At 51.7% G+C, this 27,450-nt stretch overlaps 3 protein-coding genes across 4 annotated transcripts in view; 1 reads left to right on the top strand and 2 right to left on the bottom strand.

The window, feature by feature from the left end:
- Positions 1 to 1,422: 1,422 nt before the first annotated feature.
- Positions 1,423 to 9,800, bottom strand: LOC108023464 (histone-lysine N-methyltransferase EHMT2). Its single transcript, XM_017092979.3, has 10 exons — positions 8,293 to 9,800; positions 4,982 to 6,898; positions 4,681 to 4,922; positions 4,262 to 4,623; positions 3,954 to 4,195; positions 3,702 to 3,892; positions 3,483 to 3,644; positions 2,885 to 3,422; positions 2,442 to 2,815; positions 1,423 to 1,983 (listed from the first exon to the last, which is right to left on the bottom strand). The coding sequence occupies exons 1-10, from the start codon at positions 8,947 to 8,949 to the stop codon at positions 1,776 to 1,778; spliced, it is 4,893 nt and encodes a 1,630-aa protein (XP_016948468.2). The 5' UTR covers positions 8,950 to 9,800; the 3' UTR covers positions 1,423 to 1,775.
- A 35-nt stretch (positions 9,801 to 9,835) lies between these two features.
- On the top strand, positions 9,836 to 12,183 carry LOC108023463 (beta-1,3-galactosyltransferase 5). Its single transcript, XM_017092978.3, has 2 exons — positions 9,836 to 10,454; positions 10,520 to 12,183. The coding sequence occupies exons 1-2, from the start codon at positions 10,175 to 10,177 to the stop codon at positions 11,425 to 11,427; spliced, it is 1,188 nt and encodes a 395-aa protein (XP_016948467.1). The 5' UTR covers positions 9,836 to 10,174; the 3' UTR covers positions 11,428 to 12,183.
- A 705-nt stretch (positions 12,184 to 12,888) lies between these two features.
- Positions 12,889 to 27,450, bottom strand: part of LOC108023716 (uncharacterized) — a 37,948-nt gene continuing 23,386 nt past the window's right edge. For both annotated transcript variants that reach the window (XM_044093176.2, XM_017093347.3), the window contains 6 exons: positions 15,195 to 16,353; positions 14,956 to 15,131; positions 14,626 to 14,899; positions 14,270 to 14,564; positions 14,057 to 14,172; positions 12,889 to 13,977 (listed from right to left, as the gene is read on the bottom strand). In XM_044093176.2, the coding sequence (XP_043949111.1) occupies positions 13,826 to 13,977; positions 14,057 to 14,172; positions 14,270 to 14,564; positions 14,626 to 14,899; positions 14,956 to 15,131; positions 15,195 to 16,347 (2,166 nt within the window). In that variant the 5' untranslated portion in view covers positions 16,348 to 16,353 and the 3' untranslated portion in view covers positions 12,889 to 13,825. The remainder of the gene's footprint in view (positions 13,978 to 14,056; positions 14,173 to 14,269; positions 14,565 to 14,625; positions 14,900 to 14,955; positions 15,132 to 15,194; positions 16,354 to 27,450) is intronic.

The following is a 27,450-nucleotide window of genomic DNA, read 5'->3' as shown; positions in this document are numbered from 1 at the left end:
GTAATTGCAAAAAAAGTGCTCCCACGGAGTGCATCTTCGATCCTCCAACCAATCAGCGTTTTGGGTTAAACAACTAAGGAAATGTCTGGGCCAAAGAATGAGCGAATCGGGGCAAACAAAACAAGTAAGACGACGGCTGGGGGCTGTGCCGCGATAACAATTAAAATCAAGAACATACGTGTTTTGTGAGTTACGCTATAATTTCTAAGTGATCCGATCCGGACGCAGTGAACCCGGGCACATCGAAACCGTACACATTCTGTATAAATCTGGTTGCTTATCGTAGGTACACAAATACGTATAGAAATGCCAGGGGCGCGGTCGCGGGGGGCGTCCTAGGCCCTTTGGCCCTTGACCCTGCGGCTGGCGGGGATTGGTGAGTGGGGCGTTGGTTATCCTACATCTTAGGCTACACACATACATGCTATATTGTCGTTACAAACATTTACACCTTACACCTAGCGACGCGAAACACACATCAAGTTAGCAGCCCGATGCCCAGGTCTGCGAAGCACACAGGGGGGATCGTTGGACGCGGGGATATGCTCGAGGTCTGGGTCCCTAAAGTACACACGATATATGCGATCGGAATCGGTTCAGGGGTCGCGCCCCGAAATGCATTGCAGTTTGTGATCTTGGTCGGGTGACAGCTGGGTAGAGAGCTCCTGTGCTGGGTGACCACGTGGGTCCGAAGCCACTGGGGGCGGGGTCTTGTGGAGGCTGGGGGCCAGGGTTCGTCTCTCTGAGGCACTTGTGGCTTGGCTAACGTTGCTTGGCAAACTAAACGAAGCTCTAATCGAAACTCTAATTGTGCAATAAAATGCTCGCGGATTTGGTGCGGAGTGGAGTGGGTGGGAGGAGGAGGTGGCCTCCAGCTGGGTGTGTCTGTGGGCCTGGCTAAACACGAAATACAAAACAACTTGAACTTATTTTGCGTTAACGACTATCAGTACTTTACCCTGCACAAAGACAAATATACGTTAAACATACACCATAGACGGCCGTATAGACACTGTTTATATGCTACATGCTACTCTTAATCAATGTTCTATGTCGAAGACATATTCCTCCTAATAATTCCTCGTTTGCTCTCGGTTATTGTTACATTCACGCGCCCAGTGCGCCGTTTCCCATCTTCCCAAACAGATTTGTGTGGCTAAGGAAAAGCTCTTGCACTGGCTAACACGCCTCTATATCTCGCGAAACGAGTTCTGCAGCTCTTTCTACTCGGAGACCTCCGTCTCCCTCGTTCTTATGACTAGATGCACTTCTCCGCCACTGCGGTCCTCCTTTGACCCGGTGATCCCTAGTCTGGCTTTAGGTCTAGAACATTTACGTCTCGCACACACACACACACCCAAAACTCGGGAGGGGAGAGGGGATTGCGCAGGTAACATGAAAATAATAATGGGCGATTACAGGTAGCAGTAATAAAAATATTAATAATAAGGTAAACAAATGAATAAAACTCAAACAAAACACTAATTGTATACGTAAAAATAGACAAAAATTTGTAAACCATGAACATTTGGCAGTCGAAGAAGAGCGCCCCTCCCGGGGCTCCTATTTCGATTTATCATGCGCATCTTAAGATATATACTACGTTTATGGCGGTCATTCCTGCTGCTGCTGCTGTGATCCGTGATCTGTGATGTCAGATGTCTGATGTACGTGGCTTGGTGGGGATTCTGCTGTGTCGGCTGGGACTGCTGCGACTGACGAGTCTGGAATCATTTCGAGTTCGAGGTCTTGGTCCTGGTGCTGATGGTGCTGGTCTACGCCTGCTCCATCTCCTGCGGGGCGTTGGCAGATGGCGGCGCTTCCGGCTCCACTTCCGTTTCCGGTTCCGCGGCAGTCGCTGCATCCGTGGGCGAGGCATTTGTGCTTGAGGATTGGGAGGCGTACTTGCAGGAGGCCGTGAGGCAGCGACAGCCCGCGCTGGAGCGGTGCTCCACGCGCCAGAACTTCTCCCCGTAGTCGTAGCTGAAAGGAAGCAAGCGAACGTCAATCAAGAGGCACTCTTGAGGGGCATAGTTAGCTGATTCCACTCAACTTGATAATTAAACCGAGACATTTTAAGTGCTATGTCTGTTCTTTGAACTATTCCTACCCCTTCACAAGCTTTTTAGCTTTTTAAATTGGGAATGGAATAGTTGAATTGGGTTTATGAATGGGAATTGGGCCATAAATTGTTCAATTAGCGCCCCAAAAGGGGGAAAATGAGAATATTAATCTAAGTTGTAGCCAAAAAAAAGGGTGAGTTATGAAGGGCAACGTACTTTAACTTAAAAGCAAGCCTTTTGAATATAAATAATTATACAAATGAAAAAATAACTACATGAAGAGACACACAACTAAATATTAAAGATATTGGCAATCACAGTTGACAAGCTGTTTTCTAGCACTAAATGAGTTTTAGCCTCATCCTTGGATCCACTCACCATATCTCCTCCCCGGCATCGATGTCGCGGCACGCGAAGAAGGCTATCTTGGGGAACCTGTAGTCCTGGTGCTCGTAGAAGACGCGCACAGGCAGCACATTGGGCTCGCACGAGTGGTTGAAGAACCGGGTCACGTTGCCGTAGTAGTTGGCGTCGATGCAGTGCCCGTTGTCCAGGTCGAAGTAGTAGCTGTCGTCGGTGCGCCGATCGGCCTCCATGGCGGTGAGTATCTCGCCCGTGTAGCTGGCCACGAAGGTGCCCTTGGGCACGTTGGCCAGCGCCCGCACACCCCAGCCCTTGGCCTGCTCCTCGCACTCGACGATCTGCAGCGGAGTCCTCGTGCCATTCTGGACCACGCGGTTCTTGCAGGAGAGCTGTGGCAGCAAGAAGATAGGATGAGTTAGACGCATGATCCGCCAAGAGGTCACAAAACTCCGCCTCACCTGATTGCAGCCGCAGACGTCGTTGCACTCGAAGATCACCGCCGGATCCTCGTAGTTGAAGTCGGCGGTGAGGCGGCTCTCCGCCGTGTACCAGTTCTGCGAGGAGGCGCCGTTGCACTGGCAGCGATCGCTGCTGCAGCTGTCCAGGCAGGAACAGATGCGCATCTGCGAGACGCGCCGGTCGATCTGCACCGAGTTCTGCTGGATGATGCACTGGGTCACGTAGCGGAAGTCCGGCCACATCAGCGAATCGGCCTCGTCCTCGCTCTCGGACATGGCCAGCTCGTTGCGCACCGCCTGGATGGGCCGTGCCTCCCGGCCGTTGGAGGCGTCGGCGCAAACCACAAACGTACGCAGGCCCAGCGGTCGGAAGCTGCGCATCTGCATGTTGAAACCCACTGTGCGGCCGCACTCGGACTCCTCGTTGGGGATGCAGTCGAAGGGCAGCTGCTCCGCCTTGTTCTTGATCATCAGATCCGCGCCATTGGCAATCAGCGCGATGCACATGCGGGTGACCGAGTGCCGACAGGCAATGTGGCTGGAAATATACACCTCTCCTGATTACTCCACACTCCTCGAAGGGTTTAGCTCTACTCACAGTGGCGTGTCCCCTTCCACGTTCTGCACGTTGCAGTCCGCTCCCGCCTGCAGCAGCACTGTGATCGTGTCCAGACCATCGTTGTGCAGCGTGGACCAGTGCAGCACCGTGTTGTTGTCATTGTCGCAGATGTTCGGATCGGCCTCCTGGTTGAGCAGGAAGCTGTGGAGGAGCAGAGAATTAGTCGGCTTCCAAGCACCAGCTCAGGCATGAACCCACCTGACGATTTCCGTGTGTCCCAGCTCCGCTGCCCACACCATGGCCGTCCAGCCGCCCTCATCCTGGGCATCGATGAAGCTCAGAAAGCTGGTGATGTTTCGCGAGGCCCGATAGCTCTCCACAATCAGCTGAGTGGCCTCCACGTTGCCCAACTTGGCTGCGATGTGCAGACACGTCTTGCCATCGGGTCCCTTTGGAAGACACATGTTTTAGAATGTATAAAGATCCCTGTTCGCAGGCAGAGATACCAACCTTGATGGCCACATCGGCGCCACACTGGAGGAAGAGATTGAGCATGTCGCACTTCTCGTTCATCACCGCACACATCAGCGCCGTGCGCAGTTCGCTGTCCACAATGTTGACGAAGTCCTGCGAGCTGGCGCCCTTGCAGAGCAGCAGGTAGGCCATCTGGAGAGTGCCCGAGTGGGCCACCAGGTGCAGGCAGGTGCCGTTCAAGTACTCCCGAATGGGGGTCAGCACATTGAAGTCGGCAGCTATTCCAAAAACACAAATACCACATGAGTACAGCCAAATATAAAGGGGAAATCCGACCAACTCACCCAGAATCTCCGCCACCCGCTCCAAATCATCATTCTGCACCGCGTAGTACATGTCCCGCGAGGTGAACTCGGTGGTCACGCGTCCGCTGGCCGAAACCACATGGCCACGCAGCACCACATTCATCACGGAGTCGGGAATCAGCTGCGCAAAGTTGATCGTGTTGAGAGCCTGGCTGGAGCTCGAGCTCGAACTGCCCGCCTTGCCTCTCTGGGTGCCATTGGTCTTCGAGGCGGAGGAGGATGAGGCCACCACGGCGGCGGCAGAGCCCCCCTTGCTCTTGCCCTTGCCTCCTGGACTGCTGGCCTTCCCGGCGGCTCCGAACTGAGCCAGATGCGAGGAGGTAGTCAACTTGGCGGGTTTGCTGCGTGGGAGGCGGAGGAAATTAGTCATTGGCCGTGACTCATCGGAATTAACTTACATCTTGTACTTCTGGGTGGGCAGAAAGACGGGCAGCGACTGGCACTTCATGGTCACCGTGGAGGTGCGCTCGGGCGTGTCCAGGCCGCAGTGCGGGCACTTGAGCACCAGCATGGGACTGCTGAACTTGGGCGCTTGGTCCTCGCGATCGCCACGACCCTCCTCGTAGGGAGTGTTCAGGATGAAGCGCTGCGCGCAGTCCGGGTGAAAGAAGTGCTGCTGCTTGCACAGCACAAATTTGCCCTGGAAAGGAGGATAATATAAGTGTTCCATCTGTGCTGCAAGGGCAGAAAGCTGCCTACCTGAGTACAAAAGATGCCGCATCCCGCGCAGCAGTTGTGCGAGTGCAGGCGCTTCTTGTGCTCGTCGCACAGGATCATGTAGCTGACCCTTTGGCTGGGCCGCAGCAGGTTGTGCACCTCCGAGGAGAGCTCGTTGCAGCAGCCGATCTTCTGCTCGTCAATGTGGTCGATGGCACAGCAGTAGGACGAGTCGGGCGCATTCCTGGCGTAGTACTGCGAGCTCTTCTGGCACAGGCAGATGAACTTGGCCGTCTTGGAGGTGCTGGGCCTGGCGTCCAGGTCCCTGATGGGCGTCACATCGGCCAGAATGGAGGAGTTCAGCGAGTGAAGCTGCTCCGCATCGAGGGTGGCAACGGACACACCTGCACCGGCTGCCACAGCTCCGCCGCCGGCTCCCCTTACGGCCACTCTCCTCGTGAGCTTGGCGGGCTGCACCACTGGATTGCGGGACGATGACTTCTGGGCAGCTGCGGAGGTTGTGGGCAGCTCCTTGGCGACCGTGTTTCGCACCCTCAGCGTGACACTTGGCTTGCCCACCTGCACCCTCGTCGTGGGCACGAACTCATTGTCCGTGTTGGAGCTGTCGTTGTCCGAGGCCTCCTCGCTGTGATTCCTCTGCAGGCCCAGGTGCTTGAGGTGCTTCTCCTTCTGCTTGGCCAGCTTGCGTTGCTGCTTCTTGTTCAGCTTGCGCTCCTCCGGCGACCGATTCGCATTGATGCGCGACGCCTTGATGTCGCTGAGGAACTGCTCCACGTCCGGGCACGGGCGCACCTTGCTCTTGGCCAGCAAGGCTGCTCCATGGTTCTCAATGTCGCGCTGGGACTTGGAGAAGAGCCGCTTCTTTATGGCGCTTGTGCCGGCCGGATGTCCGGGGCCTCCTTCGAAGTTGCTGCCATCGGACTTGTCGCTCTTCTGCCTCGAGGTGGACGAATTGGAGCCACCTCCGCCCGCCGGGGGAGTCTCGAACTCGCCATCTGCCGCCGCGGCTGCCGCACTCTCCCAGTGGGTCATTCGCTCGATGTGCTTCGTTTCGAACTCGCAGCGCAGCTCATCGTTTTCCAGGATCTTGGGCGTGGGCTTGATTCTCCGCTTCGAGCGCTTGGGCAGTTGCAGTTCCACTCCGCCAGTGGGAGTCGTCTTCTTGTTGCCATTGGTCAGGGGAGGCAGTGCGGCGGAGATTCCCGGCTCCAGTTTCGCCCCGGGCTGAATCTTGGCCTTGCGTCCTCGCTTCTTGGGCGGCGTCTTCTCATCCAGCACGGCTGGCGGCAGGGGCACCGGGGTGACCTCCATCAGGGAGAGCTCTGCAGGCGGCGGGTGGGCCAGCGGCTCGGTCTTCACCTCCTCCCAGGTGCTGCCATCGGCGGGCAACCGGTTGCCCAGCCGCACACTGCGGCGCATCCGCTTGCCGTCGCCCGAGGGAGCATCGCCCAGCAACTCCTCCTGCTCGGTCTTCACCACCACCAGGTCGCCGAGCTGTGCAGGCTCCGGCTGTTCCTCCGGCAGCTTCCGCTTGCGCCCCGGCTTCTTCTCCAGCACCGAATCCTCGCCCACGAGCAGCACTTCATTGGAGTCCGCCAGCACCTCGGCATCCGGGCGTATTTTCTTGGCTCGGCCCCTCCCCCGCTTGGGAGCAGGTGCTGCTGAGCTCTCGTCGGGCGACGAAGTGGTCATGGGAGTCGGCTTCTCCGGTTCCTGTTTCAGGGCCAGGCCAATCGCTGCGTCAATCTGCTCCAGTGCTGGCACCTCCGGACCACGACTGACCTCCTCCGGCAGCTCCGACACCTGCGGCTCGGGCTCTGTAATCTCCCCCTGCGCGGGCTCATCGGGGGTTGGCGTGGGCGTGGCACTGGGCGTGGGCGTGTCCGTGGGTCGCGGGGTTCTGCGAGAGCGTCGCGTTCCGCCGGGCGAGACTTGTTCCTGCAAGATACAGACACTCATTCAGCAAATCCTCGGTGCAAGCGTGTGGGAACACTGTCCGGCAGGAGCAGCCCTGAAGGAATGCCTCGCAGGGCTGCGTCGGTTGCCAAGGCAACTGGTTCTACCAAACACACGGGGCCAGCTGGCCAGAAGGATGAATGGAGGGCTGTCACAATGGATGCCACCGAGTCCCCTTCGAGGCATGCCGAGCTACTTATTTACTTGCTCCCATCTTCCTGCTCATCGGGGGAGGGAGTTTGTTTATCCTATTGTGGGAAGTTCCCACTGGGAACCGAACATTATAGCACCAGGAAAGGCTATGATCGCTTCGGAGAATGCCCACCGAACCGATAACTCGATATTTCCTTCCGGTTCGAGTGGCATTTTTGAAGAATATTGGGAGTTTATGGTTCTAAAATCTATTATATTACGCTCAAATTAATTGATTTATTATACTCTATTCTAAGCCGTAAAATGTACTTTTTTGATTACTAAACTCCGATTTTGTTTACTTCTTTATCCAAGAACTAATTTACTTTAATTTACATATGCATTTTTTGCATATTTCGATGAAGAAAATAGTAGTTTTGTTATATTTTCTCCATTTTCCGGATACTTTCTAGCCTAAGAATGTATTTTTGGGATCTGTAAATACTAATCACAGGCCATATAAGGTATCCCAACTATATGATCCGCACAAAATCAGGCTCTTGCCCAAGGAACTTAACGATCTTGTAGTGAGTTGCGAACAAGAAGCCCATCTATCGACAGATATAGGATGGTGATAAGCCCGATCTCCCCGTGATTTCAGCCTGGTTCGGCACTACAGTGGGACGATCTGTGTTTCCGGCCACTAGATAGCCACTCGGCCGGCGGCGAGGCGTTATCTGCTCCCAGATAGTGACTGGGAAGCGTAGGTGAGCCAAAGTCCCAAGTCGCAGGGGCGGAGGGGCGGGAGTGGAGGCAGCCGGGGAGTTCGAGTTGGGAGGGGGTGGTGGGTGGTGGGTGGTGTACCACGACTGTAAACCATTTGTATAAATTAAGGCGAGTGCGGAGCTTGAAAGCTCTACGTGGTTAGTTTCGACTGGCCGGAGCTTTTTGCTAGGCGACAATAAAAATCAACAATGGCACATCTGTTGAATGGCGAATGTGGCATTTAAATGTAGGATATGGATACGGCCAGGAGGCGGGCCCACGGAAGGCGGGGCGGGGAAGCCCCTTTACCGGGTTTGGTTGCCTAAACCCTGCTAGTGCAAGCCTGGCGAAAGGGGCCCCAAAATAGCTGGGGCAGCCAAGGGTTAACAACTTCTAAATTAAAATAAAAATACAGGAATTTCAAATTTCGAAGCTGCACGCACACTCACGCACTCTCACACACGCACACACGTACTTACATTTTTATCAGCTGCTGCTGCTGCCGCTGGCGCTGCCTCAACAACAAGTGGAGATGCTGCTGCTGCTGCTGCCTCTGCCGACGCCGTTGTTGTTGCTAATTCTGCACTTGCTTCCTGCTTTTCGGCTGCTGCCAGCTCCGCTGCCTCTGCCGCTGCCTCTTCCCCGTCCCCCTGCCCCACCCTCTTTGGCTCTGCTTCTTCTTCCTTGGCCAAGGACTTTCGCCCCTCTGCCGCTGCCGCTGCCCCCTCTTCCTCTTCCCCTTCCTCTGCCTCCTGCTTTTGTTGTTGTTCGCTTTCGGCGCTTTCCTCCATTCTCTCGGCGTTCTGCGCCGCCTCGGCCGCAGCTGCTTCCTCTTCCTCCAGCTTGACGGCCGCCGCGTCCACGACGTCGGCCAGCAGCCCCTTGATGTCCTCGATTTCCACCAGGTTCTGGGACTGCTCCTGCTCCCGCTCCCGCTCCTGCTGCTCCCGCTCCTTGCCCTCCCTGGGCTTCTTGTCCTTGCAGGCGAACTGGTTGTTGGCCAGGTTGCGCCACTTGAGCGTCTTGTCCTCGGCCAGGTCCAGGTTGAGCAGCGTGCCGCCCTCCGCCGTGGAGGTGGCGCAGTCGCTGTTGAAGGTGCTGGACATGCTGTTCAGCAGCTCCACGAAGTCCGTCATCTCGCTCTCCCCTCTGACCCTGTTTTCCGTCGGCTCTGGGCTCTGGAGTCAGTGCTCCATGGTGGGACCACCGAAAGAAGCCCCCGTCGGGCGCTGGAATAGTGTGTGCTGCGCGGCGATAAGATTGCTGCCCCGGGGGCGGCTTTTCACTGTTTTACACCGATTTTCTGGCTCGAAAGCGGAAAGTGTGAGCGAGTGATTCAATTCCAATGCTGCGTTCCAATATCGAGAGCCGCAATCACAATCTTTTCCCGTTTCTTCGCCGCAGAGCTAACTGTTTCTTTCCTGCTCTGGCGGCTGCTCCTTTGTTGCCGTCTCTTATTGGGCTTATTGGGCAAAACAGAAGCACGCGACGTCACTTGGGCAAGTCATTAACCAAATTATTAACAATCGTAGCACTCTTCGCCGCTTTTCTTCGCCTTTTCTGGTGGCCTTAAGAAGCAGAAGCAGAAAATGTTTGTAGAAATCGCTGCTGGCTGCTTTGCTGCTTTGCTGATTAGCTCACATGCTGCTCGAGTATGGCCCTCTCTCTCTCTCGCTCTCTTCACCACCTAGCCCGTTGTTGTTGCCGCTGCTCGGCCGACTGCGACGCCGACGGCGCTGCTGCTGCTGCTGCAGTCACTTTTCTGTGTGATTTTGGAACTGTTAAGCTGCAGCACTCGCAGGCGCGATTCCGCGACAAACTGCGGCTTTCACCTTCCTTGGCTGATTGCGCGGCGCGGCCCGCTCGGCCAGGAGAATTGTTATTAACAAAAAAATATTAAGAAAAGCACTCGCACACACACACACCGTCGTGTTGGGGACGCACGCACACGCACGCACACCGCGCTGAAAACTGTTATCCGCAGGGAACAACAACAACAACACAACAACTGGGGCCGGTGTGACCGCGCGGTTGGCGATGAATAATACCAACCGGTTTGGGGAAGTATACTCTTTAAATACCGTTCGTGCCAAGTTAAATATACCAGATGCAGGGTGTTTCCACCGCTGAAGGGACTGCTTGTGGTTGCCGTCTCCGCTAACTCAACGGGGGTGTGGGCACACTGGGCAAGGCGTGAAAATAATTATTAAAAACAGCTCTTTGTTGTTATTCTGGTTTATTTACGCCTGCCCCGCGACGTTGGCGTTGTTAATTATAGCACACACCTGCAGGCCCGCACACAGCCACACAGAGCACGGTCACCGGCACGGGCGAGGGGAGGCCCACGCAGAATGTGAGAAGATGCGCATGCGCGGACGAAGATTGCTTCCGCTTATCCTGTCGCTGCTCCTGATCGTCCTGCTGAGCCTGTGCTACTTCTCGGGCCACCTGCGCGATTCCAGCGAGTCCCCCGCGGACCAGTTCCTGCTGCACCTGCCCGCCGAGGCGGAGGATGAGCCAGCTCAGCCACAGCCGCAGCCGCAGCCCCTGTCCAGGCCAGCCAATCCTCTGCTGAATCTCACGGACTTCCAGTACCTGCTGGCCAGCAATGTGTGCCGCACGGCGGAAAGGGAGCTCCTGGGTGAGTGGGTCACCGATAGAATGATGGAAAACCCTTAGTAATCCCATTGCTCCTCCATCCCCCAGCCGTCCTGATAGTCACCTCCTATGCCGGGCACGATGCCCTGCGCTCGGCCCACCGCCAGGCCATTCCGCAGAGCAAGCTGGCCGAGATGGGCCTGCAGCGGGTCTTCCTCCTGGCCGCGCTGCCTGCGCGCGAGCGGTTCATCAGCCAGGAGCAGCTGGCCAGCGAGCAGCGGCGCTTCGGGGACCTCGTCCAGGGCAACTTCGTCGAGGACTATCGCAATCTGAGCTACAAACACGTCATGGGCCTCAAGTGGGCCGCGCAGGAGTGCAGGCACCACGCCAAGTTCATCATCAAGCTGGACGACGACATCATCTACGACGTCTTCCACCTGCGCAGGTACCTGGAGGCCCTGGAAGTGGGCCAGCCCGGACTGGCCACCTCCAGCACCCTGCTGTCGGGCTACGTGCTGGATGCCAAGCCGCCGATTCGCCTGCGGGCGAACAAGTGGTATGTCAGCAAGAAGGAGTATCCGCATGCCCTGTACCCCGCCTATTTGTCCGGCTGGATGTACGTGACCAATGTGCCGACGGCCGAGAGGATGGCCGCCGAGGCGGAGAGGGCCGCCTTCTTCTGGATCGACGACACCTGGCTGACGGGGGTGGTGCGCACCCGCCTGGGCATTCCGCTGGAGCGGCACAACGACTGGTTCTCCGCCAACGCGGAGTTCATCGACTGCTGTGTCCGGGATCTCAAGCAGCACAGCTACGAGTGCGAGTACTCGGTGGGACCCAACGGCGGCGACGACCGCCTGCTCGTGGAGTTCCTGCACAACGTGGAGAAGTGCTACTTCGACGAGTGCGTCAAGCGGCCGGCGGGCAAGTCGCTCAAGGAGACCTGCGTGGCGGCGGCCAAGTCGCGGGCGCCGGAGCACGGTTTGGCTGAGGTGAAGCCACTGCGGCTGAGGTGACCTCGCAGCTCCCAGACACGGACACATTGGCCCACCATGCCACCATTGCCACCCTCCACCGGCGAAGCCAGCTCAGTAACTAGTATTTAAGGACTTTCATGTGCAAGAGCCCCGAGCGGTATCTCCGAGGAGGGGATACCGTCCTCCAGTGACTCACACTAGCTTGTAGCGTAGCCTAGGTATTGCAACCTGGGGTGACCCAGGGATCTGTCCAAGCCGAATTCCCCGAAACACTTCAAGAACCCTGCAAATTCGGGAATATGGGAGGATCTCTTGGGCACCTCGGCATAGTATGTCCCGGAAATGCAGGAATTTGACTTTTTACTTGTTTTCTTGATTTACATTGATTTGCACATTGTGAAAATGACCATTTCCTGCAAAAGTATTCGATCTTCAAGATTATATGGTAGTGAGAAGCATGTATTCTGAGTTTCAAATCCTTTAACTATTTAATTTGTTGTGAAAATCTCGAATTGTATACGATGGCTTTTGTCATTCCATTTGAGAACATATAATCTTTATTGTGGCAATTTAAGTATATATACCTGCAGCCGCAATATCAAACCAATAGTGTTGGTGAATTCAGTAATATTATAAGCAGAATAGTAACCATATTGTAACAACAAAGTTTTCGACTTGACAGACTCCGTCCTCATCAGATCGTTAGATCCTAATACTTGTATAGCCATTAATTATGAATAAAGCCCGCATTTATACATTATAATTAAAACAATTAAATAAAGTTTAAAAAAACAACCAAGCGTCTAACGTCCTAAGCTATCAAATTCAATCACTTTAAGGGAAATTTATTTTTTGACCCATTTTTTCATTTTTTGTATCATGATTTTTTGAAATTCAGATTTAAGTAAAAAAAACAGCTTTTTTGAGAGGTTTTTAGTCGTAATTTGGACATTTCATGTCGTACAGCCATAAGATTGACAGTTTTGATTAACTATTTGCCCAAGCTATAAAATTCAACCATTTAAAGGAAAATTTATTTTTTGACTAATTTCTTCATTTTTTGTAAGGGGTAGTATCATAATTTTTTAAAAATCATATTTTGGTCAAAAATCCCCTTTTTTGAGAGGTTTTTTAGTCGAAATTTGGTCAATTCAAGTCGTAAAACCAAAAGACCGACAGTTTCGACCAGCTAATGTCCTAAGCTATCAAAATAAATCACTATTTAGGAAATTTATTTCCTGACCCATTTTTCATTTTTTGCAAGGGGTTGTATCATGATTTTTTGACATTTAGATTTCAGTCAAAAATACGTTTTTTTTCTGCGGTTTTTTAGTCGTAATTTGGCCAACTCAAGTCGTACAGTCAAAAGATCGACAGTTTTGATCACCTAGCATCCTGGGCTATCAAATTCAACCACTTTAAGGAAATTTATTTTTTGACCCATTTTTTCATTTTTTGCAAGGATAAGGTGTAAGGTGAAAATAACAAAATGGGTTCAAATATGTCATTATCGTTTCTTTATTATCATAAATAAATTTAAATTAAATAAATGCAATACAATTAAGCACGATTCCACTGATTTGCCATCGATGAAATTACTTTTCTTGTCTCTGCTCCTTCGATCAGTTATCCTTAGTTCCGTTTTGATTGCTCTTGTTGCTGTTTATTGCGTTCGGTTTACAATTAAATAAATGTGGGTGCGTGTGTGGGAGTGTGTGTGAGTGAGTGTGGAAGCGGGTGAGTGTGTGGCGAGTGTGTGTGAGTGAGTGCGAGTGTGTGCGGCTGCAGTCTCTATAGAAGTTACAAAAGGGATCATGATACATTGTCCTTTCTCTCTTTCCCACTCTTCTGCCCTCCGATTCGCGCTCTCTCTCTCTTCCCTCTTGTTCTGGCAAGGACAATGTTCCATTTCCGTCGTTCCCTTTCGTAACTTTATAGAAAGTACGCGCTCGCAGCTTTTTTCCTTCTTGCTTTTTCTTTTCTTCTTCTCTCTTTCTTACTAATTCGCATGCGTGAAATGTGCTCGTGTGTGTGTGTATGTGTCTACTAGGAAATCTTTTTCTTTTCATTGCTCTCAAGGGAATTTGTATCTCACGCTCTAAGTCTAAATAAATATAAATAAATAAATTGTATATTAAGTAATTAATTTATATGTATATCGTTTAAAAAAAAAAAAACAAAAAATTATACGGTTGTCAGTAGTGCGTGGGTGTGTGTGTGAGTGGGAGGGGCTAAGCCCGCCTGGGCAAGAGCGAGACAAAGATATAGAGTTAGAGTGTCTGTGTGTGTGTGAGAGAGAGAGAGCGTATGGGTGTGCGAGTGACAATTTTGCTGTGTATTCTCTTTTTGTTTTCTTTTCTTTCTTGTTTTTTTTCTTTTCTTCCGTCGTTCTACCGCTTCTGCTTCTTCTTGATCCTTCGGATTCGGCTCGTTCCGCTTATGCTACGATCTTGTGGGGCTGCATCCACTTCTTCATGTAGTAGCAGAACAAGGTGGAGATGTAGAGCAGGATCATCAGCGCGCAGGTGACCGCGAGGGCCAGCACCGATGTCTTCGTGGGGCAGGGCTCGATGATGGTGACCGTTTTGTCTGCGGGACGGAATGGAATGGAACAGAGGTACAGTCAGCACTGAGGGATCAAAGGCACGGAGATGTCTTCCACACTCACCTTTGGCAAAGTCCGTGCTGGGATCTGCCTTGAAGAACTCGCGCTTCTCATCGCCAAAGTCCAGGACCAGAATCTCCTGGGAGATGTTCATATCGTCCTCGCTCTTGGTCTCATTGCTGGAACGAAGGCAAAGAAACAGGGAGTTATAAATTGCCATTGCACACTTTTAAGCGAGGATTTTTGAACATCTGGATGGCAAACCGCCCAACTTACCTCTCGATGGAACGACGACGCCTCCTGCCCAGGGACTCAAAGGACTCCATGTTCCATTCGCACACAGCCGGCTCACAGGGACCCAGGCAGTACTTGACATTGCACTGGAAGATGACACCGTAGCTCTCCGTGAAGCGGAAGGCCTCGTATGTGGACTGCAGGGCATTGCCGTCGGCGGTGAAGCCGGGGAAGATGGTGGGATCGGTGGGGCAGCCGTCGTCGTCGATGATCTTGAAGCTGGTGCGGGCGTCCTTGGCCATGGCCACGCAGGATCGAGCAAAGATGCCATAAGGAGCTGTGCGACAGAGAAACCGATTAGTAAGCTGTCCCCTTGAGAAACCAAACACCACACTCACTGTCTTCGGGGATCTCGATGCGGAAGTTGAGGCGATCTCCAATGCGCACAGTCTCCACCTCGCGCTGTCGTGTGTCCAGGATGCGGATCCTTGGTGGTGGGGCCTCCGGCGAGGAGTTGATGTGGATCATCTCTGGGTCGCGGATGGGCATCATGCCGAAGGTGATGTTCTTGGAGCTCATGTCGTACGTGCACTTCACCTTGTAGATCTTGTCGGCCTTGGTCATCACCACGCTGTGGTGCTGCAGGACCACTGTGTTGGAGTAGACGCCAGTCTGGAAGGCCAGGTGATTAGTGTGCTGCATTAGAGCCAATGCTGTTTATTACTCACCACACTCTGGGTGTTGCAATCCTGTCCAGCCATGGTCAGATCCAAGCGGAAGGCGTCCGAGTTGATGACATCGATGTTGCAGGTCTCCGAGCGACCCAGAGCGTAGATACGTCCATTGAAGGGCTTGTTGGTGCGCACCTGCACGGCAATCCTGGTGTCCTTGCAGTGCACGGAAACTGTGGAGGGAAAAACACCAAGGATGAGGTAAAGATCTCTTGCTGCAGTCAATCAAGACTCACCGTCGTAGCAAGTTCCGGTCTTGTCGCAGTTGACGTCGTTGCGGGTCAGGTTGGTCAGGTTGGGGTCTTCAATGGTGTCCAGGCTAACGGGCAGGGTGTCGATCTTGTCGAGCGTTCCGGGCGGAGTACCAGCTCCCGAGCCGGCGGCCTTCTCGCACTGGTTCTCAAAGTACTGGCCAATGGGCTCGCCGTGATCGATCAGCGGGCGCTCGTGGTTCAGGTAGGTGGAGGGGCCGTCGGGCAGGGTCTTGTGATCCAAGTGGTACAGCCGGCAGTTGTACTGGGCTCCCTGGGGCTGGCCCAGGTACAGGAAGGAGCGGCACAGGAACTCGGACTCGATCTCACAGGCCAGGCGGCAGGCGGACTCGGAGGTCACCTGCAGTTCCTTGTCGGTGTAGTAGTGCAGACCCACGTACTGGGCCACCTTCTCCTCGGAGACGCCCATCTTCTGGGCATTGCCAAAGGACCGGGTGTTCTTGCAGGCCTGGGCGGGCTTCAGGCAGAGGTTCTCAAAGTAGTCCGTGCCCTGGGCATCCACCAGCTGGACGAACTGGCCGGAGCTGCGTCGGTCGGAGTCGCTGAGCACGCACTTCATGTTGTTGTAGTCGTACTCCACAGAGCGGCAGACGAAGCGCCGCTCGTTGAGGCAGGCGGACAGGCAGGCCTCCTTGGTGCTGGTGTAGATCAGGGCGTTGTCCAGGCCGCGGATCACCTTGTTGGGCACCCGCTCGAAGCTCCACGGACGGTGGCAGACGTTCTCGCTGCGCAGCTGCAGCTTCACCATGTAGTACATGTTGGCGCTCCTTTGCGGGGCTGCCGTCGGGTTGGCCGCCGAGGAGTCGTTCTGCAGCTGGCAGTGGGTCTCCTGCGATGGCGACAGGGGATTCACCACGAAGCTGAAGGCCGCCGCCTGGCAATCGGCCTCCTCGCGACACCATCCCTGGCACTCGTACAGGGACAGGTTCTTCACGCTGTAGTACGTGTTGCCGGGGAAATCGAAGTCCGTCAGCTTCTCGAAGGCCATGCGGGCACTGGTTTGGCCGGGCATGGCCACCAGGAGGACCAGCACGGCGGAGAGGAGCAGCGGACCCATGTGGAGGCCCATGTGCGCCGACGATCGGTTGGGATTTCTCCTACTCTCGGCTGACTGCATTGCGTTCTGGAAGGGAAAATCAAAGTAAGTGGTAAGAGCTTTATAACCTCTAAAGGAAATAACTCTTAAGTGTATATATCACCAGAAAACTATTTAGAAAAGGTATTAGAGCCCATATAATATAAGTGAGTGGATCTCACATTCCTTGCCAGTGAACTATCTTTCTTCTTGCCCAGAAGTTAAGTGTCGAGTGCTACTTCCTTTCCTCACCTTCCTGGCCAGCAATCTCCGCCCTTTCGTTCCACTTCTCTAACTGCCCGTGCTGACAGCCTCCATTTGAATGGAGGAGGTTCGGCCGTAGCTCAAAACGGGCAGAAGGGAAGGGAGAGGTTAGTGCCTCACGGCCGCGGTGGTTCAGCGGTGCAGTGGCTACTACTTCCGCCCTTGGAGCGGCCCATTACACGCTTAACTAAGCGCCGAACCACCGAACCAATAAAAACCGAGCCACAACAGCTCTCATTCCGCGGACCAGTTCGTTGGCTCAAGTGCCAGGCATCTTCCCACATCCATGTACACATCAAACTCTTTGACTTTGCACAGACTTTAATGAGCTGTCCAAATGGGGAAGGGGTTTGGAAGGGGTTTGGAAGGGGTTTGGAAGGGGTTTAGAAGGGGTTTGGGAAGGCGTTTTGGCAGGGGTTTGGGAGGGGGAAGGCGGCTACGTTTTATTGACGATCTGCGGTTTGAGTTTCTAACGGCCCACTCCATTCCCGTTCCACAAATCCCAATCCTATTCCTATTCCCCTATACCAATAGCAATTCCAATTCCAATCTCTGGCAGCCGCTGCGCAAAACAACTTTTTGGCATTCTTGTGGTTTCGTTTCCATTGGAGCAGGCAGCAGCAAATTGCTTTCTGCGGACAGAGCCGGCCCATCTGGGTAATCCAACCCGTCCAGCGCACCAACCAATTGACCCCGGACGGTGCATGGCGGTTCAGGGAGTTGACCTGCAGGTGCAAAAGGAGCGAATGGCTGCCATGTGGTGCCTGCTCATGTGCCAATAAGTGGGTGGTCCCCACCCAAGAAAAGCGAAATCGAATCGGTGGGGAACGGGCTCCTCGTGGAGTGAATGGGTTATTGGTATTCTGAGTAATTCATTCGATTGGTAATGAGTAACTTATGGGTAATGTTACTTATGCATGAGTGGGGAATGGGAGTGGGTTTATTGACATTCTGGGTAATCCATTATATCACAAATGAGTGAAATGGGTAATGTTACATATTCACAAGTGGAAAATGAGTATGACTACATTATTTGTGGAGTGAATGGGTTATTGATATTTTGGGTAATTCATTAATTTAGTAATGAGTAACTAATGGGTAACATGTGGAGTGAATGGTTTATTGACATTCTGGGTAATTCATTTTATCAGAAATGAGTAACTAATACTCACAAGTGGGAAATGAGTTTGAATACTTTGTTTGTGGAGTGAATGGGTTATTGATATTTTGGGTAATTCATTCAATCAGTAATGAGTAACTAATGGACAATGTTACTTGTTCATGAGTGGGGTATGAGTATTATTGAGTACCTTGTCGAGTAAATGGTTTATTGATATTTAAGATAATCCATTCAATCAGTAATGAGTAGTAAATGGGTAATGGTCGTTAAGATAAGTAATGCATAGAGTGCCTTTATCATAAATTGGTCATTTATGGTTCCTAGTTATACCAGCAAAATGGGTTAGTCCCTTCCCAGGCTGAGTTATTCATCTAATGGCACACCAATTCGGTTAATTATTCGGCATACATTCACTCGACGGCCCGAGGGGCTGGCTCCATTTGATTCATTCATTCATCCCGAGTCATGGATTATTTAACCGCATGCATTTGCATTCATTTATTCATTTCGCAGTGCCATCTACAAATGGGCAAAGTCTTGCGGAAGCTAGTGCCATATATGTTAGCCAGCTGTTGGCCAAAGCCCCTCTCCTTGGGCTTCTAAACTCCCTTTTGGCAGTGCTGCGCTAGTAGTGCCTCTTCTTCCACCGCCCGCACTGACTTATAGAGCGGCATTTAAGTCGAAATTTATGGGTTTTTAAACGCCCCCCACAAGGGGAGGGCGGTGGGACTCGCAGAAGGAGGTGGAGGGCAGATCGCCGTAGCCCCCGAGGCAATTATATTTACATATTCAATTCAATTTGTTTTGCGAAAATTGTCCAGAAACGACAGAAACGGACGTTGGACTTGCAGATGGAGCTGGGCGCTGGAGCTGGAGCTGGAGTTGGAGTCGGAGTCGGGCACTGCCAATGCAATTATTTCATGCACTTCCATTTCCATTGCCCCCGCCGAACCGCCCTCCATAATCACAGACCTCGGAACGCGGCCATTACCAGCGATATTAAACCAGCCCAACACGAGCTGCAAATGGCCAAATGAAAACCGAGAATCGCTGCCACACAGCGCACGAGCAGGAGAACTTTTGGGCTCCCCACAGACCTATGGAAATTGTACATTTTAACTGGGGGTTTTTCTCGCGGTGCACTGAGAACTAGGAGTGGGAAATGGCAAACGATATGGCCGCGGCATCGAATTCTCCGCGGGCCAGTGCCAAATGTTGCCCGTTGCCGGCGTGTCCGATTGCAGGGCAACATCAGCAACATCGACAGCGACATCAGCAACATCTGCAGCCTCTGCAGCAGCAGCAACAACATTGAACAGCGACAACAAATGTTCTGTATGCTGTATGAAATAGTTGGCAAAGACAGCGAGGAATGCCCGCTGATGTTGCTGCTGCAACTGGCGATCCCCCTCGAAGCGCACGACAGCAACAACGGCAAGCACTGCGACAGCGACAAGAGCAACTGCAACAAGAGCAGCAGCAGCAGCAGCAACAGCAACAGCAGCAGCCCGCAGCATCGCCAGCAGCAACTCAACGGGAGCCAAGCTAAAATTGTCGTTGCCCCAGCTGCAACTTGTGTTGCATCTTCGGCAGCAGCAGCAGCAGCAGCAGCAGCAACTTCTGCGATTGCTCTCGTTTTGCATGGCCCAGGACGGAGAAAAGCAGAAGGAGATGGGGCGGGATCAATGTCCAAGAGTCAGAGCAGGCAATGCGACACAAGTCGCAGCAAATACCTTGAACTGCGGTGCTGATTGTTAATTATCCCCGAACGAAATAGGAACTAAAATGAGCCGAGAGCTCTTATCACTGGGACGGCTTAATAACCGGGGAACGGCTTAATTCGCTGGAATTCCCCTGTAACATATATTCCAGGGGTTCCGAGATGTTATCTTCTCTTTGGAGAGTCTGGAGCCAGACCTTGAGCAAATGAAATGCATTTGAAGCGAGGCGAGGGGAGCTCTGGGCCCAACAGAAGCCAATTACAAGGGGCCCAGCCAGATTGCGGAGATCTGAGGGCCCAGATAGGCCTGGCCCCCAGATTCGCCCTGGACATCTCCGGCTGTTGACGTCACTGCTGCGGATGTGCTGCCTCCGGCTGGGTGCCTCCGGGGGGGGCTCTTCTGCAGAAGAATCGCAATTGCCAGCTCACGAATCGCGTTATTTATAGCCGGTGTTGGGTTTATTTTTGGCCGCGTTCCGCGTCCTTGACCACTTCTAATTTGCGGGTCCCATCATTTCTGGCATTTGCCTACTGCAATTATGGAATCCCCAAGGTTCATGAAGGTCACCACCCCGCAGTGCCAACTGTTTGTGCTCTTGGTCTCTGCTTTGCGCTGCGAATGGTAATTACATGGCCGCGAATCGGAGATCGATGGACTGCAGCGCTCCCCATCAGCTGGTGGCCATCTCAAATGGTCAATGGTCAGTGCTGGCACGCCCCCCGGCCCCTCTCTGTGTTCTTCCTTCTTTCTTCTCCTCACTTTGGTCAATTCTTGTGGCCAGTGGCGCGTACTTGGGTTTAAGTTGGCTACCCGGTAATCAAGAAAATTTGCAGTTGCGACGGGGAGCGCGGGGGGACGGGAACGAAACGGAATCGAAACGAATCGTGGAGCCGAGGCCCCGAAGAGGGGTCTTCAAAAGGTTATCATTAGGCACGCTTACTTCTGCCGTCTTCCACCCATTCCCATTCCCATTCCCATTCTCGTCCGGGACCTCTAATTACGCCGAGGAGGAGAGCCGGAGAACGGCAATTGCATCATAAGCAGATAGAAGCCATGTGAGTAACGAAGGGAGGCCAAGGAAAACGGTGATCACATCATTAGAGAGTGAAGGGGATGATGAAAGGTCAAAGGCACTAATGACAGTGACCAGTGAAAGTGGCCTGGCCGTTGTAGGGGAAGATTTCCATTTCTTCTGCAGCCCGAAGAAGGGCTCCCAGTCAGCTCTGCAGTCACGGCGACAGTCACAGTCACGGCATAACCAATTAAACGGGGATGAGCAGGAAACAGTAAATGCCAAATAATTGGTCATGCCAAATCCAAGGCGATTTGCCTGTCAATCAGGGAACTTTTCATATCACACGAGATCGCAGAGGGGGCTGGCCGGCATCCCCGAGCATTCACTTTGCACACGAGCCTGGCACTGAAGTAACCTCTGGAGTGCACACGATTTCTGGTTCTCAGTCACAGTCACTGTCAATGGCAAAGTGCCAACTTGGAAGTGCAAGCACTCGCCGCCGAAGGAGTTATGAGGCTTCAAGGGGGTTCTGCTGAGACCCACCAAGCCATGATATATGGTTTAACTTTAAAGGGATCTTATTCCAGCGATTGTAAGTTTTAAACCATATTTCGACATTTAAGATACGAAAATCTAGGCAACCCTGTACCTTGCAGAGCCCATAACTCCTCTTCAGCGTTCCTTCCTCGTTATGAGTGCGAACGGATGTCGGTCCGTCTGTCCGCTGTCCTCTGGCCCTGTCTTTCGGTGTTTGCCTGTCCACTCGATCAATTGGCGCAAAAGGAAATGGGAAACAGCACATATACACACATTCGCCCAGGAGAAACCTTTTCATTTAATGCAATTTGTTGCTGTTGTTGTCACAACACGCGAGTGTGATGGTTGCACTGCAAGAAACGCAGTTCAAATAGGAGAAATAAATAGCAGAAATATCGAAAAAGTCATATTAATGTGGGCTCAGGGCCATTTTTGAAATGCCATAGCGAGAAGTTCTATATTAGCGACTAAAATAGTCTATGAAAGCTGATCATTATCATAGTGGATTATTATTATATATTCTAAAAATATAAAAATTGTTGTATAACCACATACATCCTTCTCAATTTAAGCCGATTTATAGGATGCATTTCTATCAAATTAAGTATTGGTATGCGGTTCAACATAATGTTTAATAATCTAGAAAAAGTTGTTCCATGACCTATAGAGGTTTAGAGTTCGAGCTGCAGAGCCCCACCTCAAACCTAAGTGATCACCCCATCACAGCGACTTTTCTCTCTGTGCAGTTCAAAACGAGGGAGACAGAACACACTCAATCACTTAGTTGGTGGCAAAGGCCCCCTGTCCCCGGCTCCTTCCACGTTTGCTGGCACCTCTCTCGCTGCATTTTGCAATTATGTAATTTTCAATCATCGCCGGCCTAAAGATGCGCACTGCGAAACGTGCAGCCGAGCAGAGTTGAAGCACCTGCCATGCACCGTGCGTGCTGCAACTCCCCTTTTCCCCCCAAGTATGTGTGGTGGCCACCACAGACTGGGGCTTTTGTAATAGAAGTGCGAAGCAGCAATAATTGCTATCGAACAATGGAAGCGCTGGCCAGCTTTTCCTCGGCCAGCTGGCTTTTCCCACTCGGAATTCCCACTTTTCTCAGGCTGTCGTTCTCATTCCCATCCTCAGGTGGTCAAACGTGCACTTAAGCCAACTTCTAAGCGAAAATATTAAAAGTTATAATTAAAAAAAAGAAAAGGCCAGATGGAGAGATGAAGAGATGGGCACTTGAGTGGCGAAATTAAATGGGACGCCAGATCAAAGTGTTGGCTGCAAATACGTTCCATACGTTTTCTAATTTGGACCAGGCCATCATCCTCGACCAGGAATCGTGGCAAGGCGCCACGTATGAGACCGCACAGGTGCTATTAGGAACCGTTAGCAATCTAATCGAGTTGACACCCACTTAGTGATAGGAATCCGGGGGCAAAGCAGGGCGGGGAGCCTCTAAGTTTGATCACCCATATGAGATGGGAGCAAAAAGTAATCAAAAAAAGATGAAAAGTGAGCAGCTGGTCACTAAAAATGGAGTTCCATTGGAGGAATGATATAGTTGGTCATCAGAAAGCCATATTCGTTAGAAATATTGCGCGAATTCTTCCTAGAATTCCCAGATCTTCTCTTTAAAAGGGTGCCAAAACTGATGTTGCCCACTGCAAGGGCATAGCTATAGCCCACAAACCCAACTTGGTCCGCAAGAACCAGGCTAAGAGAAAGGTGCCGCTCCCCAAAAACCACGAAAAAAGGGGGGAATTCTCGCGGACAATGTTCTCGGGGCATGTGAAAAATGGTTGCAGCTGTTTGGCTCTTTGTTTTTCTTTGGCTGCTGCCCGTTGTTGCCCGTTTTTTTTGGTTTTGGCTAGAACCGGAAATTTATTGCATAACAAGTTGGCAGAAACGATATCCTCTTCTGGAGGAGCTGCCTCAAGGTTGTTGCCGCGCACACATAGCAACATGTGGGGAGTTATTTGAAAGTGCTGCCCCATCGACGATGCAGGCAACCAGATATGCCACACGGCAGCCCAGGCACGGCGGGTCGGAGGGGGGGCTTCGGGGGGCAATCCATGGGCGGGACAGCAAACGGGTGTGGCTCCAAGCCTCCTGGTCAGCCGATGGAACGTGCAACATTCAGCAGAAAACGAAAAAGAAACCCAAACATTTCATAAATTCTTCGCCACGGCATAAATGTTTTGAATGCTGTGCTTCTTTTCCTCGCTCCAGATGCCCATCGATAAGGGGGATTCTACGGGCTATACCAGGGGGTTCCAGGGGGGTCCCATGGGTACCCGTATTTGGCCCCACTCTTTTTGGCAGTTGTCTCATCAATCGCTCATTGTCAGTTGGCCCGAGAAGCACCGAAAGAAACGAACTGTGTCAATTACAAAGCACATTGTTATAATATTATATAAATTATCATGAGCCATGCCATTGCACAATATCTTTGGAAACCATTCCACAGTAGAAACTTTCTACAAGAACGCTTCTGGGTCGTTACTTTTGATAGCAAACGATTTTGCCCCTCTCAAGCAGCTGTTGATGTAGTTTTCAATCACTTTTTCGCACAGTGCAGCAAGTGCAGGGCAAAGAGGCTTTTCGTTCTTGGAATCAGGATGGGATGGCGGGCACTTCGTTCTCGGCTCTTTCGCGGAAGTTGGCCAACAAAAGCCATTAGCCAAAGAGCCAAAGAGCCAAAGAGCTGCACTGAAAGATGAAGATGGGAAGATGGCTGTGGCTGTGGCCATGAGAGACTGAAGCCGCCGATGAGGTTGAGGTTGAGGATGAGCATGAGGATGAGGATGAGGATGAGGATGAGGATGAGTGGAGGATTGGGGCTGGCAACAAAGAACAGGAGTCATTAGAGGCGCATTTGAGGCCGCGGAATGTGTCGGAGCCGCAGAAACCAGAGAAACGCTCTCTCTGTTGGCAGACAGAAGACCAAAGAACGAAGACTGGAGCTGGAGACTGCAACTTCAACATCAAGTTTCAAGTGGCGGGCAAAAGAACGTTGCATGATTTATGGCAATTATGAGCAGCAACCTCCAGTTCTGCCACGCCAAGAGGAGAGATGATGATGATGACACGGGGCAAAGGGGGCACCGAGCTGTGAGCTACGAACTGCAAGTGCAGGCTTCAAAGTTTCAGCATTTAATTGCAATTGTGGGCCCTAAAATGTGGGCATGGTCAGGGAAATCAGCGCTGGAATGCCCGGCGAACGGCGGCAAAAAGCCAGCGAAACCGCCGCAGTCATCATCCACTGCTCCGACGAGGATCACCACCAGCGAGGGCTGGAATGCCAGTCAGAGCTGCGATCCGGAGAGTCTCAAGTTCGGCTGAATGAGAGGTGATCTTGGAGAGGCGACTTCCTTGCCATCGCTCAGAGATTCGGAGATCAAAGAAAGTGGTTCCTGGAATCTAATGGGCTCTGCTGAAGATCAGGTTTGTTGCTAACCAACTATCACTCCTGGCCGAACACACATTTATTCTAGGCCAGCGTCTCCCCGGGGACGCTCCACATTCCCACCGCCAGGAATCCTCCCGATGCTTCCCACTGATCCGCCTCCGGATTGCCAGAGCCATTGCTCATCGATCAACGAGTCGAAAGGGAGATAGGCAACTGTCAGGCGGCATCATAATCGAGATTGTCCAGCGGATCGCATCGGCATCACTTTGTGGTTGACATCTCTGTTCGCTACACTCGGTCCTCCGCCCTGCGTTCCGCATTCTGCGTTCCCCGAGCTGCCCAGTTTTCCAGGGGCTATCTGGGATGCATGTATTTTTAGCCATCTATCTTGGCCACTGGCTGGAGGAACACGGCTCATTACAACGCGGCCGACACTTGGCCGACAAAACAACTGCCGCATCTGCATATGGATAACCCATTTGGGTGTGGACCCGGCGCTAGACATCCACATCCTCGGAATCACAATCGACTGGCTGTAGGATGGCTGGCCAGTGGCTAGCTGGCTAGCTGGCGCGGTAGCCCTCATTAAAAATATTTGCAATTTAAAGAGGAAAACAAGAGGCTCTGCTCGTACTGACCACTGCGGCCTATTTTTAAATGCAAAACTCGCGCCGTCGCACGACAAGACAATCAGGACATGGAAATAATTGAATGCGCCAGGCTGCAAGTCGGGCTGAACACATGGGAAGGGGTGGCTTGCACTGCGAGAAATGCCTGGCATTCTGAGAACAAAAATCTTGAAGTAAACATGAAGTTTAATAAGATACTTCTTAACCAGCTAGTTTAGTTATTAGCTACTTCTTTGACGAATATATAATTTCCTTGAATATTTTATCAGTAATTATTAGGTATTTTCTCCCTGTGCACTCGGGCTTAACTCGACCACAGAAGCCAGTGGAATGGCAAATGGCAGCAGATGAAGATGACCAATTTGCTGCAACATGTGCAGCGGCCAAGGCCCGGGACCGATAAGCAAATGTAAGCCAACTGGCCGCAGTCGCCCCTTGCTGGCCACGAACTTAAGTCCGCCTAAGTGGCCCATTGTGGCTCATTTTGTAGTTTGTGCAATTTTAAGAACAACATTTAATTAAAGCCGGCCGTGGGGAGAGGGGCTCTTGGGGGAGTCGGCAAGTGACGTCCACCTGATCAAGTGACTCTAATGTGTGTGTTTCTATCTCTGCTTTGATTTCTATTTCCCACTAGAGTCCACTGGGAAAAAACCTTAGCTGGTAAATAATTCCCTTTAAATGTAAACTTTTCCATTTATTTTTAATAATTATTATCTACATATTTTCTAAAAAGGCTAATAAAAAATCGATTAAATATTAGCAAGCAGCTTCTTTTAAGTTCGTTTAGAAGAAAAGGTTTCTAATTGGCCATAAACCGTTCAAAAACCCGTTCAATTTAAATATTTGTTCGTCAATATTTTCTTTAAACAATGGTCTTCCATTGAAAAGTAAACTCCTTTTATTGGCAATAATTTTCTTAGCTCTGGCTGGCCACAAAGATCTTGACTTGGGGCAAATTGAGTGGCGAAAACAAAAGACTTAGGCAACGAACTTGCGGATTAGCAGACGGCCAAGAGTACCGTTCCGTTCCATGCCGTTCCGTTCCGTTCCGCTGCTAACTGTTCGAGGCGATTAGGCCAAATTACCAACATTTTTCCAGCAATTATGGGCCATTATTGGACCACTTAGATGCCCGCTCTCAAATGAAATGCCAGCAAATCGAAATCGAAAGAAAGTCGAATGCAAATTTGTGCGTAGCAGGTGAGAAGAAGTCGCAGCCGAAGTCGAGGAGGAAGCGGCATTCGCCAGATAAACAAGCCAAACGAGAAGATGCGGGCTTACTGAATACAGACTACGGACCACAGAATATGGAATACAGAGTGCAGGAGACGGGGGACAGCAGACAGCAGGCAGCAGATCGGAGGGGGAAGTGCTATTTGTTTAAGTTGGCTTTAACAGCTTGCGGACGTTCGCCGTTAGTTGACCTGGTTAACTGTCGGTTGAATGAGCGATAGAGAAACGGGCGGCGGCTGGTACTTGAGCTCGTACTATCCACAATTTGAATGCTCAAAATTTCAAGCTGCCAGATGGCCAAAAGGTCGCAACCCTCCGCGCTGAACCCACACAACAGTGGAGTGAGCCAGTACGGAATACGAGTGAAAGAACACAACGCACGTACTTAGGAGAGATGATCAAAGGCTCTCGTCGGGACTAGGATGGGGAGGAGGCGGGCTCGGCAGGGGGCGGGGCAGAGGCAGGGGCGGGAGGCGTGGCCAGGCACTGTCATTAGCCAGCCCTCAACCCACTGGAGATGATCAAACGATAATGCTGTTTGCTCAATTCACTTCTCCTGCAGTCTTGCTGCACGGAAAAAAATAGTATACCAGCTTTGCTTCATTCTTAAAAAAAAATTAAATAAAACAAATGTCTTTCTATTATTTCTACGATTATTTTATAAGATTTTCTTGTGGCTTAAGGCCAAATTGAGGAATAAAAAACAAAAGACTTCGGCAACGAACTTGGCTAATTTTTCTGTAAGGCAACATGTATTTTTCCCTGTGCAGCCTTATCCCATCTCTCTCGTTTGGTTGCATGTTAATGACGCACAATTGCAGGCTGCAACCTCAGCAACATTGCGGCGGAAAAACGCATTGGAATGCCAACAATGGCAACTTGGGCCCATTACACTCCACTGGACCCCACGTCTGTCGCATTAGCCGATTTTGTCGATTTAGTTGCGGCTAGTTATACGCCTAGAAGACTGAAAAAGACTAAAGGCCCAACGAAGACAAGCTGGCACCACCTCCCAGTTCCGCCCACTCCTTTCTTCTGGTGCGTGGCCCATCGGATTTGCTTTGGCCATGTTTTCCTTCGGCCATGCGATGAGTGCTAATGACGATGCCTGCCCTACGCCGTTTCCCCTGCAATTGACCTTTCCTTTGACGACTCTATCTTTGCCGCAATCTTTCTCTTTCCTCGCCACTTTCATTGTTATCCGGCATACAGAATCT

Source organism: Drosophila biarmipes, chromosome X (assembly GCF_025231255.1).
Source record: "Drosophila biarmipes strain raj3 chromosome X, RU_DBia_V1.1, whole genome shotgun sequence".
NCBI classification, from domain to species: Eukaryota; Metazoa; Arthropoda; class Insecta; order Diptera; family Drosophilidae; genus Drosophila; species Drosophila biarmipes.
The sequence above is the reverse complement of the archived record's forward strand: the minus strand, read 5'-3'. Positions and strand labels throughout refer to the sequence as shown.